We start from the raw sequence: 19912 nt of genomic DNA, 5'->3' as shown, positions 1-19912 counted from the left end.
TTTTACGTTGTTTATGGCCGGCATCCCGTGGTTCTTCCAGCTGCATTCTCCTTACAGGGCATGCCAGCTCTGGACGAACATTTGGCTAGTCTACGTAATACTTGGGAGCAGGTTCAGTGTTCTTTGGTGGCCTCAGCTGCTCGCCAGAAGATTCACGCTGACAAGCATCGCAGGGCGGCTCCATCCTATGCTGTGGGAGACCGGGTTTGGCTTTCTACTCGCAATATTCGTCTTCGTGTGCCCTCTATGAAGTTGGCCCCTCGTTTTATTGGTCCTTTTCGTATCTTGCATGTGGTTAATCCTGTCTCGTATGCATTGGATCTTCCAAAAAATTTACGCATTCCTAACGTGTTTCATACCTCCTTGTTAAAACCCCTCCTGTGCAACCGTTTTACTCGGCATGTCCCCCCTCCTCCTCCGGTTTCGGTGGAGGGCCATGAGGAGTTTGAGGTGGCGGCTGTAATTGACTCTCGCTTGCTTCGGGGTCGCCTCCAATATCTGGTACATTGGAAGGGCTATGGGCCTGAGGAACGCAGTTGGATTTCCGCTGACGCTGTTCACGCTCCTCGCCTTGTGCGTTCTTTCCACGCTCGTTTTCCTGCCAGGCCTGCTCCTCCCCGCCCGGTGGGCGTGTCTTCAGGGGGGGGTACTGTAGCGGTACTTACCCTCTCCAGGGGCCGGCCGGGGTCCTCCCTTCTCGCCGCGCGCGGCTCAGCCAACGATGGGATCAGTCAGGCGGGCAGTGACCGCGAGAAGCGGTCACATGTCCCGCCCGACACTAAGAGCGCGCCGCGCGTCTCGGGCGCGCTCTTAAAGGGACAGTGGGAGACTAAATTAGAATCAGTCTCCCATTGGCCCCTGTCAGGCCACATTCCCCATACACTCACGTTTTGGGGGCGTGGATATGACAGGGGCCAATCAAAGTGAACCTTTAGGGTATTTATACTCACCTGTTTCCCTTGCTCTTTGCCCTATCGTGGTTTCTGTCCAGTTCCCTTTAGTGCTTGTATCGTTCAGTTGGTTTTTTGGTGCTTGACCTTGGCTTTGTTCCTGACTCCGCTCTCTCCTTATCCTTGCTTGCTTATCCGCTGTTTTGTCCTCTGTGTACCAGTCCTCGGCTTGTTCTACGTTACGCTGTCTCTCAGTTCCCTTGACCTCGGCTTGTTCTGACTCTGTCTTTCTCTCGTCCTAGTCCGGCCATTCTAAGGTCCGGTAAGACGAACTCTGTTTCTTGTTTCTTGACTGTGAACTATTCCTGCGTGTTGGGGTATATTACCGTGACAGATATATCATGTTATTTCTCTTTGTTGTCTACAGACGCAGTTTCCATTTCCATCACGACGAGTTAGTAAATCAGGTATGACAGCCTGAAGCAGACTAAGTATATTAAACACCAGAGAATGGAAGTATCATTCCAGGAATATTCGAGATACAGACTTGCTAATGCACCGCGCACTGGTGCTTGTGAGTGAGCACTGCATTGCATTTAAAGCAGCAGATGCATGTGGCTAAAAGCCTGTTAAGAACGAGAAGAAAACCCAATATTCCCTTGCTAAGCAAGCAATGCCCTCGCCATAATGAAAGACTTTGTAATGGGAGAAAGTAGCTGCAGCTCTTCTTCAAACACGGAAACTTATCAAAGATTAGCTTACCTACCTTGCATAAGCATTGTATTGTACATTGCACTAACACTATCTGACTGAAATCGAACGTGCTCAGTTTATGTGATGCATTCTGTTCTGTTTGGGACTTTGGAGGTTAAAGGAAGGATTTACATCTCAAAAAGTCAATCTTTGCAGTGTTACTCCAACCCTTTTTAATAAATGTGTTTATTTTTTTAACACAGAGTGCCATGTTGGGCATTAGTTATTAGATCCCACCCTTAAAATTTTGTAAAATAAAGTAGAAACCAGAGCACTATTGGGAAGCGGGAATGGCAGGGAGGGAAGGCTTCCCCTTCCAAGCGCAACACAGCAAGGGGACCAGCTGACGTCTGTCACCAACATGCAATGCATGCTGACAAGAGAGGCATTTTGTTTTTTTCTTTGCACAGAATTGACATTTGGCAGTCCAGAACAGAACTCCAAGCAGCCCAGGTCACGTGTGCAGGGATGTGAAACTAACCCCGGGCACAAAACATCTCTGAAAGTGCAGTGTTTAAAGGGAAACAAAAGTTGTTTTCATGGCACTATAACTCCCTATAGGGCCCCTGTCCCTCACACCCCCTCCCTCCCATATGCAGAAGGGATTAAAAAAAAAAAAAAAAACTAGCGCCGATATGTCCCTCAGCCCTGGTTCCGGCTCCTCCTTTACGCCTCCTCGACCGATGCCAGACAGCAGGGAGGGGACCTAATGTGCATGCGCAGGGAGCACCGGGCTCACATTATGCAATGCTTTCCTATGGGATTTTGGGTGATGCTGGACAAAAGTCCCTTTAGGGTGGTCTGGTAAACAGCCACTAGAGGTGGAGTTAACCCTCCAAGACAATTATTGCAGTTTATCAATATTTGCAATAATTACTATTGCAGGGTTAAGGGGATTGCACCCTGCACACAGACCACTTTAATGAGCTTAAGTGGTCTGGGTGCCTACAGTGTCCCTTTAAAGCAGAAACGATGCACGTACAGATTCCTATTACCATGACCACTTCTAAAAGCAGAAGATGTTAGGGTTCGGAAAAAACCTGAACAAAAAGTGAGTAAAGTACCTTCTGAAATCTCTTGAAACAGGTATTATATCACAAGCTGTAACAAACTTACAAATGCATGCATACGAGAAACAGCTAAGACAGAACAATGCACTTCAATCAACCTTGGTTGGAATGTATTGATAAAGGCAGCAAAACTGACATATCTGCTAATACACCCAATTTCTAAGAAATATTCATGATGGATTTGCTATAGTTTGACAACATGTGAAAAACATGTCAGAGAACACATACCAAGCATCCAGGAAATAAGACATTTCTACAGCAGTAAGGTAGCAAGCTAAAACTGCTGAACAATCATAGAAACACCAAAAATACAAAAAAATAAAGAAATCATACACCCACAACTGGAATGTTCTCGATATTGCAGGGCACTAGACAAAGTCTTCCTCATGCACTTTTTTGTTTTGTCTAAACCATCAAGCAACATTATAGCAATATATACATCACCGTTCTGATCATAAAGACAAACAGAGATTTAAAAACTAAACTTGATCTACAAATCTGGCACCCATGAGCGTAGAATGCACACATACGCACACAAACGCCCTCACAGCTAGTATTGAAGGTCGCACCAAATCACAGCGAGTACGGGGGCAGGGAAAGGGGGCTAGAAGGCACTAGACAACAGAAGTAGTAAGTCAATAAAGGCAATAGCACTAACAATACAAATGCCCTTGTGCTCACGGACCCCGGTAGCAACCCAAATCGACCCCACCATTTGCGACCATGTTAATGCTAAACATAAAAATCCAATGACACAATTAGGAGGTTGACCAGAATTCTTAGACATCCTTAAGAGACAAGTCCACTAGGTTAACTCAACCACCGCACAGACCTGCATGTAATCTCGCCTTGTATCATCGCTATCTTAGGTTTTTTCAAATATATAGGCTTGTGCACAAGCCCAGTTGCAAACCTTTGTTCATAAACAATGTCATTCAAAAATAAAGAATTAAAAAAACAACTAAACTTGACTTTTTTTTTTTCAATTTAACACAACAATCTGTTTAACTGAGGCTGATTTTTGTTGAAACTGTTAGTACCGCACTAGTGTCAATTAAAAAAAAATAAAAAAATTATTGCAAACGTGTTACCACAGTGTCGTCGTCCCCACCCCATGATCTAGAATGGTTTCATTGATAAGCAGATGTAACTGAAAAATATTAAACGCTTTACCATGAACCATTTTATTAGATGACGCAATTTTCAATTCCTGAAAAAAAAGTCAAGCATTTGATGTTTAACAGCTCAGGAAAAATATTCTCTACCTCGACAACTTGGGTTTTAAGGTGCACAACAGGTTTTTTGGTAGAATAAGAAAGACGTTGAATCACCAAATGAATCTGTATTTTTATTTGAGCATTTAAACATAAGCTTTTACTATAAACATCGGTAAAGATGAATATATTTTTTGAATTAAAAAAAAAACGTAGAACCACAAATCACAAGTACCTGATCACATGTTCAAAATGGATGAACCCGAACATCTTGTTCCACTGTTTTATATTATCTGGTCAGAAAGAATTTATAGACGGATAGTACCAGATTGCAGGATATGTTTTGTTCTACATGAATGAGCTCGCAGAAATTAGAGACTATATCAGAAAGAAAACAAACTACCTGGAGATGCTGTGAGGGCCATCACGCCATAGTATGAAAAGGCCCCGGCTTCAAACTTCATGCCTTCTTTGCCAGCTTCAACTTCGACTTTCCCCTGTGGACAGACATGTTTTGTAGAATTTACCTTTGTGACCTACGGACGTTGATTCAGCAAAGCAGAGTACTACATAGAGATGCTATCTAACTGCTCAACCTCAGAACCATTAATGCAAAAATATAAATCCTATTGTTTTACCTTTTATTTATTGGTTGTACTGCTGCAACTCACTCATCACACACATGTCTCTGTGCTCCTCTCCCTCTCCTTTTTTTTTTTCTCTCTCCTTCACCACAATGCAACCACAACCTTGGCGCCCCCGCTCTCACAAGAGCGGCAGACAGTCCCCCACGCATGATAGAACATTGGCACCCACTCTGGTTTAACACCACTCCGCCCACCCCCGCCAACCCCAGGGATAGTGGGATAGAGATGCCACACAGGGTACGACGCATACCGGAGCGCCCAACACATGTCAGCCCAACTAGCATAGAACTACTAAGAGCTCCACAGGCGAGTACACATAGGCATCCAAACCCACACACCTGAACCTACCTGCAACACATATACACCTGCTCCCACACACACCAACACACAAGAGCCCGAACTAGGGAGCATCTTCACACTCTCACACTTGTAGTACACCAGGGGAATAACATACATGTCACCATGCCTGTCACAACCTTGTCGACCCCGGGTATGTCACCCAACTTGCTTGCTATATAAAAATGTGCTTACTACCTTGTCATCAATGTTAACACTATTTCGTTGTTCCGCTCAAAATTTCCTACCATTGTTTCCGTGAGATTCTGTTAACTTGCTAAACCAAGTACGCATAAATAAAGAATTAAAAAAAAAAATATATATATATATATACATATATAAATCATATTCTAATGATACAGCATTTCAATGGTTTCAGCAAAACAACCTTTTATCATGGCTGTTCTGTTGTTATCCAAATGTATGTAAAAGGTCTTTAAAGGGACACTATAAGCGGACTTCAAGGCATTATTTATCCAAAACGTAATGTAAGATACTCTTGTTTACCTGCAGCAGCATCCTAACATGTGTCTTTATATTTTGAAATAAACCGCAAATAGATGGATTTAATATTATCTTAAGATGAAGTACTGTGGATTGAAAGCGCTCCCAGAATGCACAGCTCAACATTCCTCAACATGTGGATTAAATTCATGAGCTAGGAATTGTGGGAGTATCCTGAAGTAAGCTAAGAGCCCTAATTAACCAAAGAATTACCTCCTGTTACAGGTTATCAAAAAGTGCTTAACGTGAAATAAATTAGCAGCTCTACACAATAGTGCGGGATACGTTTATCGTATACCACTAGAAAATAGCCCTATTTGCCGTTTATATTGCCATATCAACAGAACAGCTGTACAAGTCGAAATGCTAAATATAAACCCACCGCATATTTATTGAGCACTATGCATAGATTACATTTAGTACCATACCATAGTACAGAACCGTTAGAAGTGTAGTTAGAACTGTTAAGGCAATTCACCTTAAAGAGTTAACAAACGTCTAGTTGAAAGCTGAAACCAATCAATCCACTCTGAATGATTGTGACAAAGACAATGCAATGCAAACATTAAGTCTTTAATAATGAGCATTTTTTTTTTTTAATTCTCTGTTAACCCTATGAGTGTAAGAGAGGAGATGTCAAGGTAGGACGAGTCAATCCCTGCGGTGTTGGTAAAGTGGACACGTTTTAAATTGTGTCAAAGGCTACATTGTGTCACCCTTGTATCGTGATCATCTAGGAATGTATGAATTGAGAGAAGGGCCTGTTAAACATCAAGTCAAGCAGGATATGATCCCTCTGGTGACATTCCCCCCATTTTAAAGAGAAAATCTCACAGGTTATAGGTCACCCAGTCAGATCGGATATGATGAATCTCACACCTGCGGCAGTTTAAACCTTGCAGTGCACCACCTGTGAATGTACTACAACTCCCATGATCCGCTGTCAGGCTGTGTGTCCCCAACCATAGTCGACAAATGATTTATGGGAGGAAGTTGTAGGAAGTTAACAGTTAAAAAGCCGTAGGACATATTCCCACACAGTAAAGATCTTCATAGAATATATATTAAAATGTTGGTTTTAAACTAGCGTTTCTGACCATGCAATATTAAAAAAGATTAAGCCAAACACAGGGTTGTAGATGTGTGACGAAAGCAAGTTCTACCTGTAAAACAAGCACAAAATAGTCCACTGGTTTACTCCGCTGGTAGAGGTAGCATTCAGGAGATTTCTTGTTCCGATCATCGAGCTTCAATTCTTGGATGACATTTGGATGTTTCAGCAGCCTTAGAAGAATCTTCTCAGACATCTGAGAGGGACTAAAAGCGTCCACTTCTGCAAGGAAAACATGGCGCATTTGAGAAAGTGGACAAAGCATCACTGCATGCAGAACGCAGTACACAGCCGAAAGACCATCGAACATAGCTGCCCACACAGCTACATGGAATACACACTGAAAACTGCAGATCTAATACAGTGTGCGCATTTCAAGAGAATATTTACATTTTATGGTTGGGGTTCTTCTGGGTTAATAATAATACACAATATTGAGCATAGGGATGAAAAATAATAAAAACAAACTCAGATCTGTCCTATTATAAGAACAGACCTAAACGGCACACTCTTATTAGACATGTTAAGACGGTCTGCTTGTAACTAAGTAAAGTAATTAACTGCATTTTAATATGTTTTTTTAAGTAAGAATGTATTTGAGATTAATACTCTGGTTTCTATAAATGTATATGAATACGAATATGGTAGAGGACAATGTTTATAGGTTACCACGAAAACAGAATCATGTAATTGAATCATGCAACTCGAAAATACATTCATTGATTTTTTTAATTGAAAGGTGTTTATAAATACCTACTGTCCCCCTAAACACTTCATCTTGAAAAAGCTTGATCTAACGAGCGAAACGCGTAGATCGTGTTTTTGGCGGGACTTTTGAATTTGTAACAGCACAGCAGTATCTGGAAGTCGGCGTTCAGTTCCGAAAAGTTTTTTATCCACGGAGCGGTAACATTCTACTCTTCCACTGATACTCTGTTTGAATTTGGCTTTTACTGTGAATCTTAGAGATAAGGCTCACAATACACTATTGTAAGAGTTTCTCCTATGGGTTTTTTTTTCATATGGGAATTAAAGTTGTAAAATGTTTACGCTATGTCAGTTTCTTTTTTTAAGGTCTGGATACGTATCAAGACACAGATTTGCCATATGTGCTACTGTTACAGCAACGAATCCCTGCAGATTTTTGAAAGTACCCCTAAATAATACTGGAACTGAAACTCTGAAAACTGTTGAATAGACATTTTTCTGTGCTGGACCCAATTTAAAAAAAATAGGGGTATACTCACTAAGCGCTGATACTGAGTTTGTTTTTATTTCTTGTCCTATGGGATGTTCTAAAACTTGGGAAGGTTTTTATTGTATCTAGCAGCTTTTCTCAATTATTTTCTTGTGGATAACCGAGTTTGGGGCACTGTCCTAGAAAGTCCACTGTATCATTTTCCCCTTGCGCTCTCTATACTGTGTGTTTTAATGAAAAATAATAACTGTGCTTAAAATATTTCTATTTGGCACAGGGGGTTAATATGAACACGTGTCATAAAATCACAGTAAACTACCAGTACATTATACACCACAACAATACATCCTGATAAAATATAAGAAAATACTCTGGTATTAGAACCATAATGCCATGTATGTCATACCATATGGTATTCAAATGCTTCTGTCTGCAAAAGAAATACGAAGGCTTTTATTCACATAGCCCCCAGTTGGACCAGCCATGAGTATTGTGTCATTTGACTTTAATGTACTGTTTTAAGGAGTCAAACACGGGAAAATCATGTCAAGAGTTCAGCAACATATGTAAGCTCTCAGGGGATTTATTTACCTTGCACTGGGATTTAAAATTGATCTGAGGATGTGCACAGGTGGAGAATGCAAGGTCATTTTAATCTCTGTATATCTTGGTCCTGAATAGTTCTCAGCCCTGATCCAGCAGACCATTACGAGTACATTAACTTGTAAGCTTAATGAAGGTAAAACCGGATGGATTGTGCCCAAGTTTGCCTACCCTGTACAATAGCAAAGGTTTTCTAATAAAAACTGTAAGCATTTGCACTCCTCATAATACAGGGTTGGTTGCAATCTACCAAAATTCTTCCATTCCCCGTTCAAAACCCACAAAGTCATAGTATTTCACAACTACTGAAATATAATGGTTAACAATCTTGTATAGTTCAGTCTTGTGTTTATGATGTTTTCAGAACCTCTCGATGGATTTTCCAGAAATACAGATTATGAAAAATACCCACACAAACATATTAATGTGTGTACTTTTTCGGTCTGCATCTTTAAGGGGGTGCAGCAAATTTAGTAAAAGGACTGACTGACCGCTTCCCTTAGTGATGAAGTAATTACTGAGCACAGGAAATAAACACACGTGGGCACACAAGGCCCATTACGAGCATTCGAGCCCCTCCGCCCCCAGTAAAAAAAATCAGCATGGAGATGGTTAGTGATTTCAAACTGTGATAAGCTGAACTTGCCTGTTGCTAGGAAACGGTGCATAGCGAGAAGAAGCTGAGGTGATATTTTAACCTTCATTTCATTGTCAGTTTGTTTAAAAGCAGAGAAATCCTGCTTTCTTTCCCTGTGTGTTACTTTCTTTTTAGTCCTGTTATCAGCTGTGAAGTGATAAAAAAAAAACAGCAATATTTTTGTTATATTTTTGTTAGAGACATAAATTCATAGTACATTTTATCAGAATTCCACAGGCCTCACATAAACCCAAAACCTCGGAATGAGGTCCAGTTTGTACATGTTAGTGACTGCCTCTCGATTTGATTATTGCAGGTGTGATACATGGGTACTACTAAATGTCAGCCCATATGCCAGTACTGAACTCAAAGTGCGTCAGCCATAGCCATGGGGAGCAAGGGAAATCATGTGACATTTCTTTAAATGTTAAAAGGATTGATCTTTCTGCCTCTTATTACTAAAAACACGGATTCTGAACTTGCGTTTACTCCCCCACCAGTTGTTATTGGCATCCATCATACGTGTAAAGTTTTCTAATGTGCTCTGGACTCATAAGACATTTTTAACATTTAGATCAAAGTCAAAACATTCCATAGTGCCATAGGTATACGGAGTGTGAATGGCGTGACAGAACTCCGTTACACAAACAGAAAAACAATGTTTTCAGGGCCCTACCTGCAAGTTTGCAATGTAATGGGGAATGGGTTTTAGGAAGAGCTATAAATAGTCCGTGTAAAATGCAAATACATTCATATTACTAAAATACAATGGGCTAGGAGGAATTGTGTTTTTTTTTTATGCAAGCATTTGGCAAATGTGTCAAAGAGTGCAGGGGCAGATTGACCACTCGGGTATATTGGTCATGGACTGAGGGCCCGTGTCAGCCAGGGGCCTGGAGCAGCAATGGCCAGAATAGGGAGATCAGAGGATCACCTCAACCAGCCCAGCATCAATGTTTGTGAAATTTCCTGAAAATTCTTTTTGCCTGGTCTCAGATTCTGTCCCCCAGCGGGAGCACTCCGTGACGGATAAGAGGAGGGGATAGACAGTGACCTCACATCCTCTCCCCTTACTTACACAAACAGAGAGCGCTCCCACCGGAGCATGTCCGCCAGTTCCGGGTAGAGTGTCTGGATTTAGTTAAAGGACCACTCCACACCCATAAACCACTTCAGCTTGCTGAGTATCCCATTGTAAAGGCACATTATAAAAGGGCCACTTTCTATTAGGAAGCACGCGTGTAATTAATTAATGGAACACCGCATGGCTGTCAATCCCTACAGTAGCTTTTTATTTCTGTAAAACTAAATTGTGTCATTCCCTAAATTCAATGTAAGTAGTGCTTGAGAATGTCTACAGAGCTGGGATTGGTGAGCCATCATCAGCCAATCAATACAAATAATTATATTTGCTACACCAATCACAGCTCTGTGTGAGACAGACAATTAAATGGCACAGTTCAACAATTACCAGATAACAGCAGGTTTAGAAAAAGCCAAGCCAATATTCTAATTTTAAAATAGGATGCTCAGTGGGGTTATAAATGAAGAGAAATTTGAGGGTAAAGATTGAAGAGAGTAGTACGAGACAAAAACAGATGTCATCCTCACATTGTTTGCAAAAAAGGTATCAAGTGCATGGATGAATGTTTTTATATACAAGATACATTGTGGGTGTAAACACACCACAAATCAAATGTCAGGCACCGTATGATTTAAGCTATATATTGTTTGATGATTAAAAGGTGACCTGGTTTTCATCACATACTAAAGACAGGTCCACTAGAGTAATTAATTTGTATACGACTGCATGTGCCAGTTTGCAAGCTATGGATCCTCTTACTGTATAAATCCGTTTCATCCAGAATTTCTGATTTGATGATTTCTTCAATCACGTCTTCCAGAGTAACAATCCCGAGTACTTCGTAAAATGGGTCCCCTTCTCCCTCATTGTTCACTCGTTGTACTATGGCGAGGTGAGATTTACCTGCGGTAGGGAAAAGGAAGCATGTTAAGAATACTTCAGCATATTTATCTAAAAATACCCAATCTTTTCATGTTGTAGTGAGCCGAGGTCTCCTTATCGGCACACACCGTCTTTTTCAATGTAAATTGTGGGGTGGAATCCTGCTTTCGTTAATGCAAAAGTGGTGACATATTTATAAAGTGTTAACATATTTAGTAGTGTTGTACAAGTAATGGACAAGACATACAAGTAAATTTAAAGGGAATCTCCAGTGCCAGGAAAACGATCCGTTTTTCTGGCACTGGAGGGTCCCTCTCCCTCCCACCCCCCAATACCTGAGGCAGCGGCGATGTCCCTTGCTGCTGTCTCCTCCTCCTCTTCATTGCGTCGGCCGGTGGGCAGGATCAGTCTGCGCATGCGCATTAGCGCTCCCCATAGGAAAGCATTGAAAAAGATTTTCAATGCTTTCCTATGGGGAAATGAGGGACGCTGGAGGTCCTCACACAGCGTGAGGACGTCCAGCAACGCTCTAGCACAGATAATCTGTGCTATGATCCAGGAAGTGCCCACTTGTGGCTGTCTAGTAGACAGCCACTAGAGGTGGAGTTAACCCTGCAAGGTAATTATTACAGTTTATAAAAAACTGCAATAATTACACTTGCAGGGTTAAGGGTAGTGGGAGTTGGCACCCAGACCACTCTAATGGGCAGAAGTGGTCTGGGTGCCTGGAGTGTCCCTTTAACGAGACAAGTTTGACTTATATGATGAGATAGAGAAGGCTCTGGGTCGAACAAACCTACTATATAAACGAAAGCGAATAGTAGAATAGATATTGAAAGCAAGAATGGATTGCTAGGTGTATTAACAACTCAGACTGTAACATGTATAAAACTAGTTACTCCAACTACCATAACCACTTCTGCTTTTAGGTACCAGATGGCATGTGCGGTGATTCAGCTTGAAAGACGGCCTATACAGAGAAATCTCACATGTTCTGCATGGGAGGGGTGTATTCTGACACCCTACATGTAGGTTTAATAGTAATTCTGTGGAATAATTCCAGCCATCATAGGAACTCTGTGCATGTGTGCAATGGATGCGAATAGATTCATTTGCAGGCAAAGCAGTGAGTGCACCTTCAAGTAGAAGCCCAACTCCTTTGAACCAGCCATGCCCTTGTGCACATCCCACGACCTTCTGTACAGCCTCCCCTATTACCTCTTGTGCTTGGGAGGAGAGTGGGCTATAGCAGCAAGATGAATTGTCACTCAGCTCATCTCACCAGTTGTGAAAGCAAACATCGTGTGCATGCGCAATGCAGCGATCAGTGGTTCAACGATGCTTCTCTATGAGAAGCTTTAGAGGAGACTAATGATAAGAGAATGACCGAACACAATGACACAATTGTTGAGGACTTGGTCTGGTGCTGGATGCAGGTAAGTTTTATTGTTTCCTTGCAGGTCTTTTATTGTTTGTTTGTTTTAAATGTGGAGGAGTGGTGCAAATAGCTGTCAAGTACCCAACAGAGCATATACATTAAAACTAAATAATATAATTTTAAAAAAAATCTTCCGCTATTACAATAAAAATAAAGTGATAATTTAAAGCTCATTAGTCTATCACAAATTGTATCCTTCATCAATGCTAAATTTATTACAACTTTAAATTATTTTAGACACAATATCTCTGTATACTGTAAACATTGCATTCTGCAACTAATCGGATACTAAGCACGAAGGTCACTAATCACCAAAACTGGAGGGAACTAAAAAGAGAATTTTAACATTTAGGATAACGTAGTCGCTCAGCGACTAACAAAAGTGGAAACATTTTCCAAAATCATTTATTTTAGCCTACATTTTGCAGTGTAGTTCTCTATTTACTGCAATTAGGCTTTTGGTAAATAAACCTAACCCAACAGTACACAAAAAAAAACAGCGTCAAAAATATTGGCTGAAATTCACATACAAAGAAAATTAAAAGAAAAAAAAAAAATCCTGTTGCATATTCATTGCAAATATATGTTAGAAGTGGAACGAGCCCTTACTTAGTCTTAAAGAACGATAGGAAATTTATTAAATTAGTCTTGGCTGTTTGAACGAAGATATATTTTTCCAGTTGAAATAAACAATGAATTACGTTAAAGAAATTACATTTTCCCATGGTCTATTGGAAGTGGTTAAAAATTCCTGGTGAATGCAGTTTGCTGAAAGTTGAAATTCCTTCGCTATTCTCAGCTTGCGATCATTTAAAAGGAATTTTCCAAAGCAGAGTCTAATATTAGACTTAAAATTAAGTTTCCATCTCTTTCTGGTCATATTCTCACCAAAGTAACTGCTATATAATCTGATTGTCTTAGAGCCACTCGTTTAAATGCAGATAGATATACTTTACATACCAGCCAAGCACCAAATGACTTAAATCTGGAGGGGCCTACATTTAATTATGATTCAAATGGGATTAAGTCACTAAAACAGGTAACAACCATTATATCCTGAAATGCTGTGTTGTAAAAATAATTAGCTCCAAAACACATATTGATGTTGCTGCCGAGAAAATTATTAATAGGAAAATATTTAAAGAATTGCAGATACTCTACCTTTAAATAGGAGGTAGGACCAGCACTTGTAAATAAAATAGTACAGGGTTACATTTATTTATTGCAAAACACTGTGTGCTCTGATTTCTTTAGACTTTGACCACTACAAGTTAGCAAACAAACAAACTCGCTGCATATATTTCTTGCAGTGGATAAATTGCCCATAGAGAAATATAGAATATTTGATCAGTTATGTGATCATCGTGGAAATTCTTTGTATTCTGTTCGGTTTACACACAATGAGACAAACTAGTTAAAGGGACACTCCAGGCACCCAGACCACTTCTGCTCATTGGAGTGGTCTGGGTGCCAACTCCCACTACCCTTAACCCTGCAATTGTACTTATTGCAGTTTTTCATAAACTGCAATAATTACCTTGCAGGGTTAACTCCACCTCTAGTGGCTGTCTATTAGACAGCCACTAGAGGTCACTTCCTTGTTTCTAGCACAGGTTTCCTGTGCTAGAGCGTTGCTGGACGTCCTCACGCTGTGTGAGGACCTCCAGCGTCGCTCAAAACCCCATAGGAAAGCATTGAAATGATTTTTCAATGCTTTCCTATGGGGAGACGTAATGCGCATGCACGGCATTTCCCCGCATGCGCATTAGGTCTCCTCGGACGGTGGGCGAGATTAGTCTCGCCCACCGGCCGACGTAATCGCAAGGAGGAGCGTCGCGGAGGCGGAGACAGCGGCGAGGGACATCGCCGCTGTCCCAGGTAAGTCACTGAAGGGGTTTTCACCCCTTCAGTAACCGGGGATTGGGGGGTGGGAGGGAGAGGGACCCTCCAGTGCCAGAAAAACGGATCGTTTTTCTGGCACTGGAGTTTCCCTTTAAAGTGTTACATTAGTGACCAATAAAAAAAGAATGTTAACATGAATGTGTATTAAAGGGACACTCCAGACCCCTAAACAACTTGCGTCCTCTGTTTCATTTTGCAAAAAGTGCAGTTTTCAATAGAATTTGACTTTTATAAAATTATCTTCGTTACACCCCCTGGGCTTTCAAGCAGACAACATGTTTTGTTCCTTCCTGGTTTCATTAGCTCAATACAGCTGACCTCAAGAGGAAGCAATTGCTCAGAGCACCTGACTTACAAATACTTTTCACTGAGCTGTATTAGGAGGTCTGTGATTGGACAGCCACAGAAAGTCTGGGACAGCAGACAAGAAAGCTGTAGGTTTTGTAAGCGGATTTAAGATATATTAACAATGAAAAAAAAAAGACATAATTAAATGCATGCAAGTTTTCATCTGGGGTATTTCTACTAAACAGCGATTTTTATTTATTTTGTATTTGAGCAGTGGGGTGTCCCTCTTAGTCACCTGACCAAAATTCCCTTAATAACCCCATATTTTATAAAACGCCTTGTTCCAACCTGTGCACAATACACATGCATTCTAGAACCAATTTGTACCCCTATCTTTTGGAGGAATGTTATATTTTACAGCCAGTTAATCTAATATTTTTCAGAGTATTTATGTGGCTTGTGGTTTAGAATGAGTGTACTCTCATGAACACTTTTTTTTTTTTTTTTAACAGTAATACGTTTGTCAGAAGTGTGAATATAGCTTCTGGATATATCAAAACAAACAAACACAAGCAACTCGCAATATGAATCACTCGATTACATTTATTTGAAAGGGTAAAGTGCCAATAAACCATGTGACATGGAAAAGGATGAAAACAACTTATTAAAACATTATTACAGAAATTTGACTTTTTGGTGTATTCTAGATTACAATTCTCACTTTTTTTCTCATCTCTTCTACAGTTATTATTTATAAAGCACCAACAAATTCTGCCAAACTTTACAACAAGTGGACTAACAGAGAAGTATTTGTAACCAGATGTTAGAGGGTGATGAGGGTCCTGCTCAAATGAGCTTACGTTTTAGAGGGAGTGGGGTCAAGTGAGATGATGGTAGGATAGAAAAGTAGGTTGCTAGAATATTTTTCAATGAAGGCTTAGTTTTTTTTTTTTGTTTTTTTTTTGAAAGACAGTAGCAGGAGAGGAAGCAAGATGGGTTACCCAGGTCCAAGGAGGGAAAGTTATTAACAGTTTTATTTATATGCCTTCCTGTTGAAATGAGTATTGGATGATTATATATATATATATATACACACACACACATACATACATACATACATACATACATACATACATACATACATACATACATACATACATACATACATACATACATACATACATACATACATACATACATACATACATACATACATACATACATACATACATACATACATACATACATACATACATACATACATACATACATACATACATACATACATACATACATACATACATACATACATACATAGGGGAAATCGCTGTCTGAACCTATAAAAAATTAATAAAACATAGTGAAGACTGTTACAAGTATGCAATAACAGACACGTTCTTGAGTGCACTCACAAGATGTAGGAAGGCAAATCGCTTTGAAATAGCCACCACCTACTCCTGTAGGGGGGTCACACTGAGAATTCACTGGATATAATGGATATTAAAATCCGGAAACCAAAGGTAGAGCAGGAACAAAGTATGGTAAAAAAGGTATTTATTCTTGGATACAATAAAAGGCACTGGTCCAACGCGTTTCGTTCAATCAGAACTTCATCAAGGACCTTTCAAGTTAAAATAATAATACAAATACCATACATAAAAATTCCCGCTATACCCTCCCTTGTCCCACAGTCCCAATATATAAGACAACTCATGATCCCATTGGTGGTGTGGTGGGTGTGTTCGAACTTGGTTCCGGATTCATCAATCACTTGCCGACTCACAGCTGATCGTCATGTTCTTTTCCCGCTTCTCGGGTTTCCAAGACGTCGCCGGAAGTAACGTCTGCGTTCCAAATCGCACTTCCGTGCGTTCCATCTGTGATTACGCGTCCACAAGTAAAAATGGTCTTCGTGAGTCCCCATAGTTATGGATGCACATGCGTAATCGGCAAAAAGCCAAACTTAGACAAAAATGGTCAGTATCTTGCTACTAACACTCCACATTGGAAAAAAGAAAAAAAGTGTCAATATCAAGGCATAGAAGCATCAATTGAAATCATCACCTCAAATTTAATTAATTTAGTGTCTATTTTCAATAATTTTAAGCCCTTTAATCCAATGCATAAATATTAAAGGATATATATAGTAATATTGATCCTAATATGCACTCTAAATGTAGAATAATAAGTGAAAAACATACAAATAAAACATACAAACACTGATAATAATTAACATAGAATAAATTTCAAACAAGAATACTCCATACAGCTCAAACAATAATTATGATACTACAAATCCCTAGTAGTCGAGGAAACAAATCAAATCAATATCCACATTTAACCCACTCGGCTCCAGTGTCTGTAAACAGTGTATCCAATAGGTTTCTTTCTGTCGAAGTTGTTTTAATCTATCACCTCCTCTCCAGTGAGGGGGGATATATTCAATGCCTTGAAACGAGGCTATAACAAAAATAGTATAGAAAAAGAGATGAGAATTATTGGTACTGGGGAGAGAGATGAGCTACTTAAGGATACGGATAAATCTAAGAGGAATATAACATCTAAATTTAATTTTGCATTTAAGACAAGATTTAATACCCAGCATAATGAAATTAAGAAAGTATTTCGGAAACATTGGCCTATTCTACAAAATGATCCCGTTATGGGACAATTGTTGCCGGACAATCCAAGAATGATTTATAGGAAGAACAAAAATCTGAAGAATATGCTAGCACCAAGCTATATTAAACCTATTAATAAACCAATCCCTAGTACTATTATAAAGGGTTTTAGAGGCTGTAGAGGGTATGTGGCATGTGGCACGGCCTCTCTACTAGATTCTGATACCTTTCAGAGTACCACCACAGGGAGATCATTTCCCATTAAATCCTTGATTGGCTGCCGCACAGACTTTGTAGTTTATTTACTGCAATGTCCGTGCGGCAAGCAATATGTGGGACGCACCAAGAGATTGCTGAAAGTCAGATTTATGGAGCATCTAAATAATATCAAAAAGCGTCTCACAACCCACTCGGTTCCATTACACTGTCAGTCATGTCCTGCATTTAATTTTAAAAAAAATTTGTGTAAAGGCATTGAATATATCCCCCCTCACTGGAGAGGAGGTGATAGATTAAAACAACTTCGACAGAAAGAAACCTATTGGATACACTGTTTACAGACACTGGAGCCGAGTGGGTTAAATGTGGATATTGATTTGATTTGTTTCCTCGACTACTAGGGATTTGTAGTATCATAATTATTGTTTGAGCTGTATGGAGTATTCTTGTTTGAAATTTATTCTATGTTAATTATTATCAGTGTTTGTATGTTTTATTTGTATGTTTTTCACTTATTATTCTACATTTAGAGTGCATATTAGGATCAATATTACTATATATATCCTTTAATATTTATGCATTGGATTAAAGGGCTTAAAATTATTGAAAATAGACACTAAATTAATTAAATTTGAGGTGATGATTTCAATTGATGCTTCTATGCCTTGATATTGACACTTTTTTCTTTTTTCCAATGTGGAGTGTTAGTAGCAAGATACTGACCATTTTTGTCTAAGTTTGGCTTTTTGCCGATTACGCATGTGCATCCATAACTATGGGGACTCACGAAGACCATTTTTACTTGTGGACGCGTAATCACAGATGGAACGCACGGAAGTGCGATTTGGAACGCAGACGTCACTTCCGGCGACGTCTTGGAAACCCGAGAAGCGGGAAAAGAACATGACGATCAGCTGTGAGTCGGCAAGTGATTGATGAATCCGGAACCAAGTTCGAACACACCCACCACACCACCAATGGGATCATGAGTTGTCTTATATATTGGGACTGTGGGACAAGGGAGGGTATAGCGGGAATTTTTATGTATGGTATTTGTATTATTATTTTAACTTGAAAGGTCCCTGATGAAGTTCTGATTGAACGAAACGCGTTGGACCAGTGCCTTTTATTGTATCCAAGAATAAATACCTTTTTTACCATACTTTGTTCCTGCTCTACCTTTGGTTTCCGGATTTTAATATCCATTATATCCAGTGAATTCTCAGTGTGACCCCCCTACAGGAGTAGGTGGTGGCTATTTCAAAGCGATTTGCCTTCCTACATCTTGTGAGTGCACTCAAGAACGTGTCTGTTATGGCATACTTGTAACAGTCTTCACTATGTTTTATTAATTTTTTATAGGTTCAGACAGCGATTTCCCCTATTTGTGTACCCATTTGTTCTATTTTTGACACCTATGTGGAAAGTTGCCGTTGGGAAGCTGTCGTTAAGTTAAGTTTATTTATTTATCTATTATCTATATTGTGTTTGCACAGTCTATTAGAGTGTGTATATGGTTTTATATATATATATATATATATATATATATATATATATATATATAATTTATTTATTTTTTATTTATTTTTTATAAATAAATGGGTAATAGTCAAACAGAGCAGGGAAGCGAGTTCCATAGGAATTGTGCAGCCTAAGTGAAGTCCTAAAGATGAGCGAAAGAGGTGCGAGTAAGAATGAAGACAGGCGCAGGTAGTTGTCAGGGTAGGTAGATAGGAGCAGCGTTATGTAGGCAAGTAGCAGAATTTTAAATCTTATGTGAAGCCAGAGTAGGGATTGATAGACATGGGAGGCATGAGTGGACAGGAAGATGAGCCTTGCCGCCACATTCATTATAGACTTAACAGGAAAAGCTGGGAACGTGTAAGACCACTGAGAAGTCGACTGCAGTGGTTAAGGCGAGAGATGATAGTGGCATGGACCAGCACCTTAGTAAATAGGGGTGGATGCATACTAGGTTTTTGAAATTGAAGTGGACATGAGAGGTGAAGGAGAGGTCGGAGTCAAAGGTAGCACCATTGAATCAGAGGGAAGGAAACAAGGGAGTAGCAAGACTTGAGAGAGGGAAGTTCTGGTTTGGAATTAAATTTAAGGAAGTGATCAGCCATCCAGTTAGAAATAGCAGAGGCTGTCAGAGACACGAGTCAAGAGGGACAGCGAGATTTCAGGATAGATAGATTTGTCTACTAATATTACTTCTATGTGGATGACATACAAAGGAGCTGATGAGTTTACCAAGGGAGGCAGTATAGATCAAGAATAGTAAGGGATCATGGACAAAACCTTGGGGATCATCAACTAGTGAGGGGTTGCGGAGAAGAGGAAGAAAGAAAGACTGAAGAAAAAAAAAAACACTGAAAGAGAACGGTGTAGATCCCGAAGAGAGCAGAGTCTTTTAGATCAAGATTACGGAGGATGAGAAGACGTTGTTGATGCTCAACAGTTTTGAAGCAGCAGAAAGGTCAGGGAGAATTAGAAGGAAGTAGGGACTACTAGA

General features: G+C 39.9%; 2 protein-coding genes across 4 annotated transcripts in view; one reads left to right on the top strand and one right to left on the bottom strand.

The window, feature by feature from the left end:
* The window catches only part of LOC134574970 (arsenite methyltransferase-like), a 193650-nt gene that overhangs the window by 73593 nt on the left and 100145 nt on the right, over positions 1-19912 (top strand). The gene's annotated exons all lie outside the window — the stretch shown is intronic.
* CNNM2 (cyclin and CBS domain divalent metal cation transport mediator 2) overlaps positions 1-19912 on the bottom strand; it is a 102470-nt gene that overhangs the window by 17912 nt on the left and 64646 nt on the right. For both annotated transcript variants that reach the window (XM_063434081.1, XM_063434082.1), the window contains exons 2-5: positions 10807-10950; positions 8973-9110; positions 6578-6747; positions 4331-4424 (exon numbers count right to left, since the gene is read on the bottom strand). In XM_063434081.1, coding sequence (XP_063290151.1) covers positions 4331-4424; positions 6578-6747; positions 8973-9110; positions 10807-10950 — 546 coding nt within the window. The remainder of the gene's footprint in view (positions 1-4330; positions 4425-6577; positions 6748-8972; positions 9111-10806; positions 10951-19912) is intronic.

Source organism: Pelobates fuscus, chromosome 10 (assembly GCF_036172605.1).
Source record: "Pelobates fuscus isolate aPelFus1 chromosome 10, aPelFus1.pri, whole genome shotgun sequence".
NCBI lineage: Eukaryota > Metazoa > Chordata > Amphibia > Anura > Pelobatidae > Pelobates > Pelobates fuscus.
The sequence above is the reverse complement of the archived record's forward strand: the minus strand, read 5'-3'. Positions and strand labels throughout refer to the sequence as shown.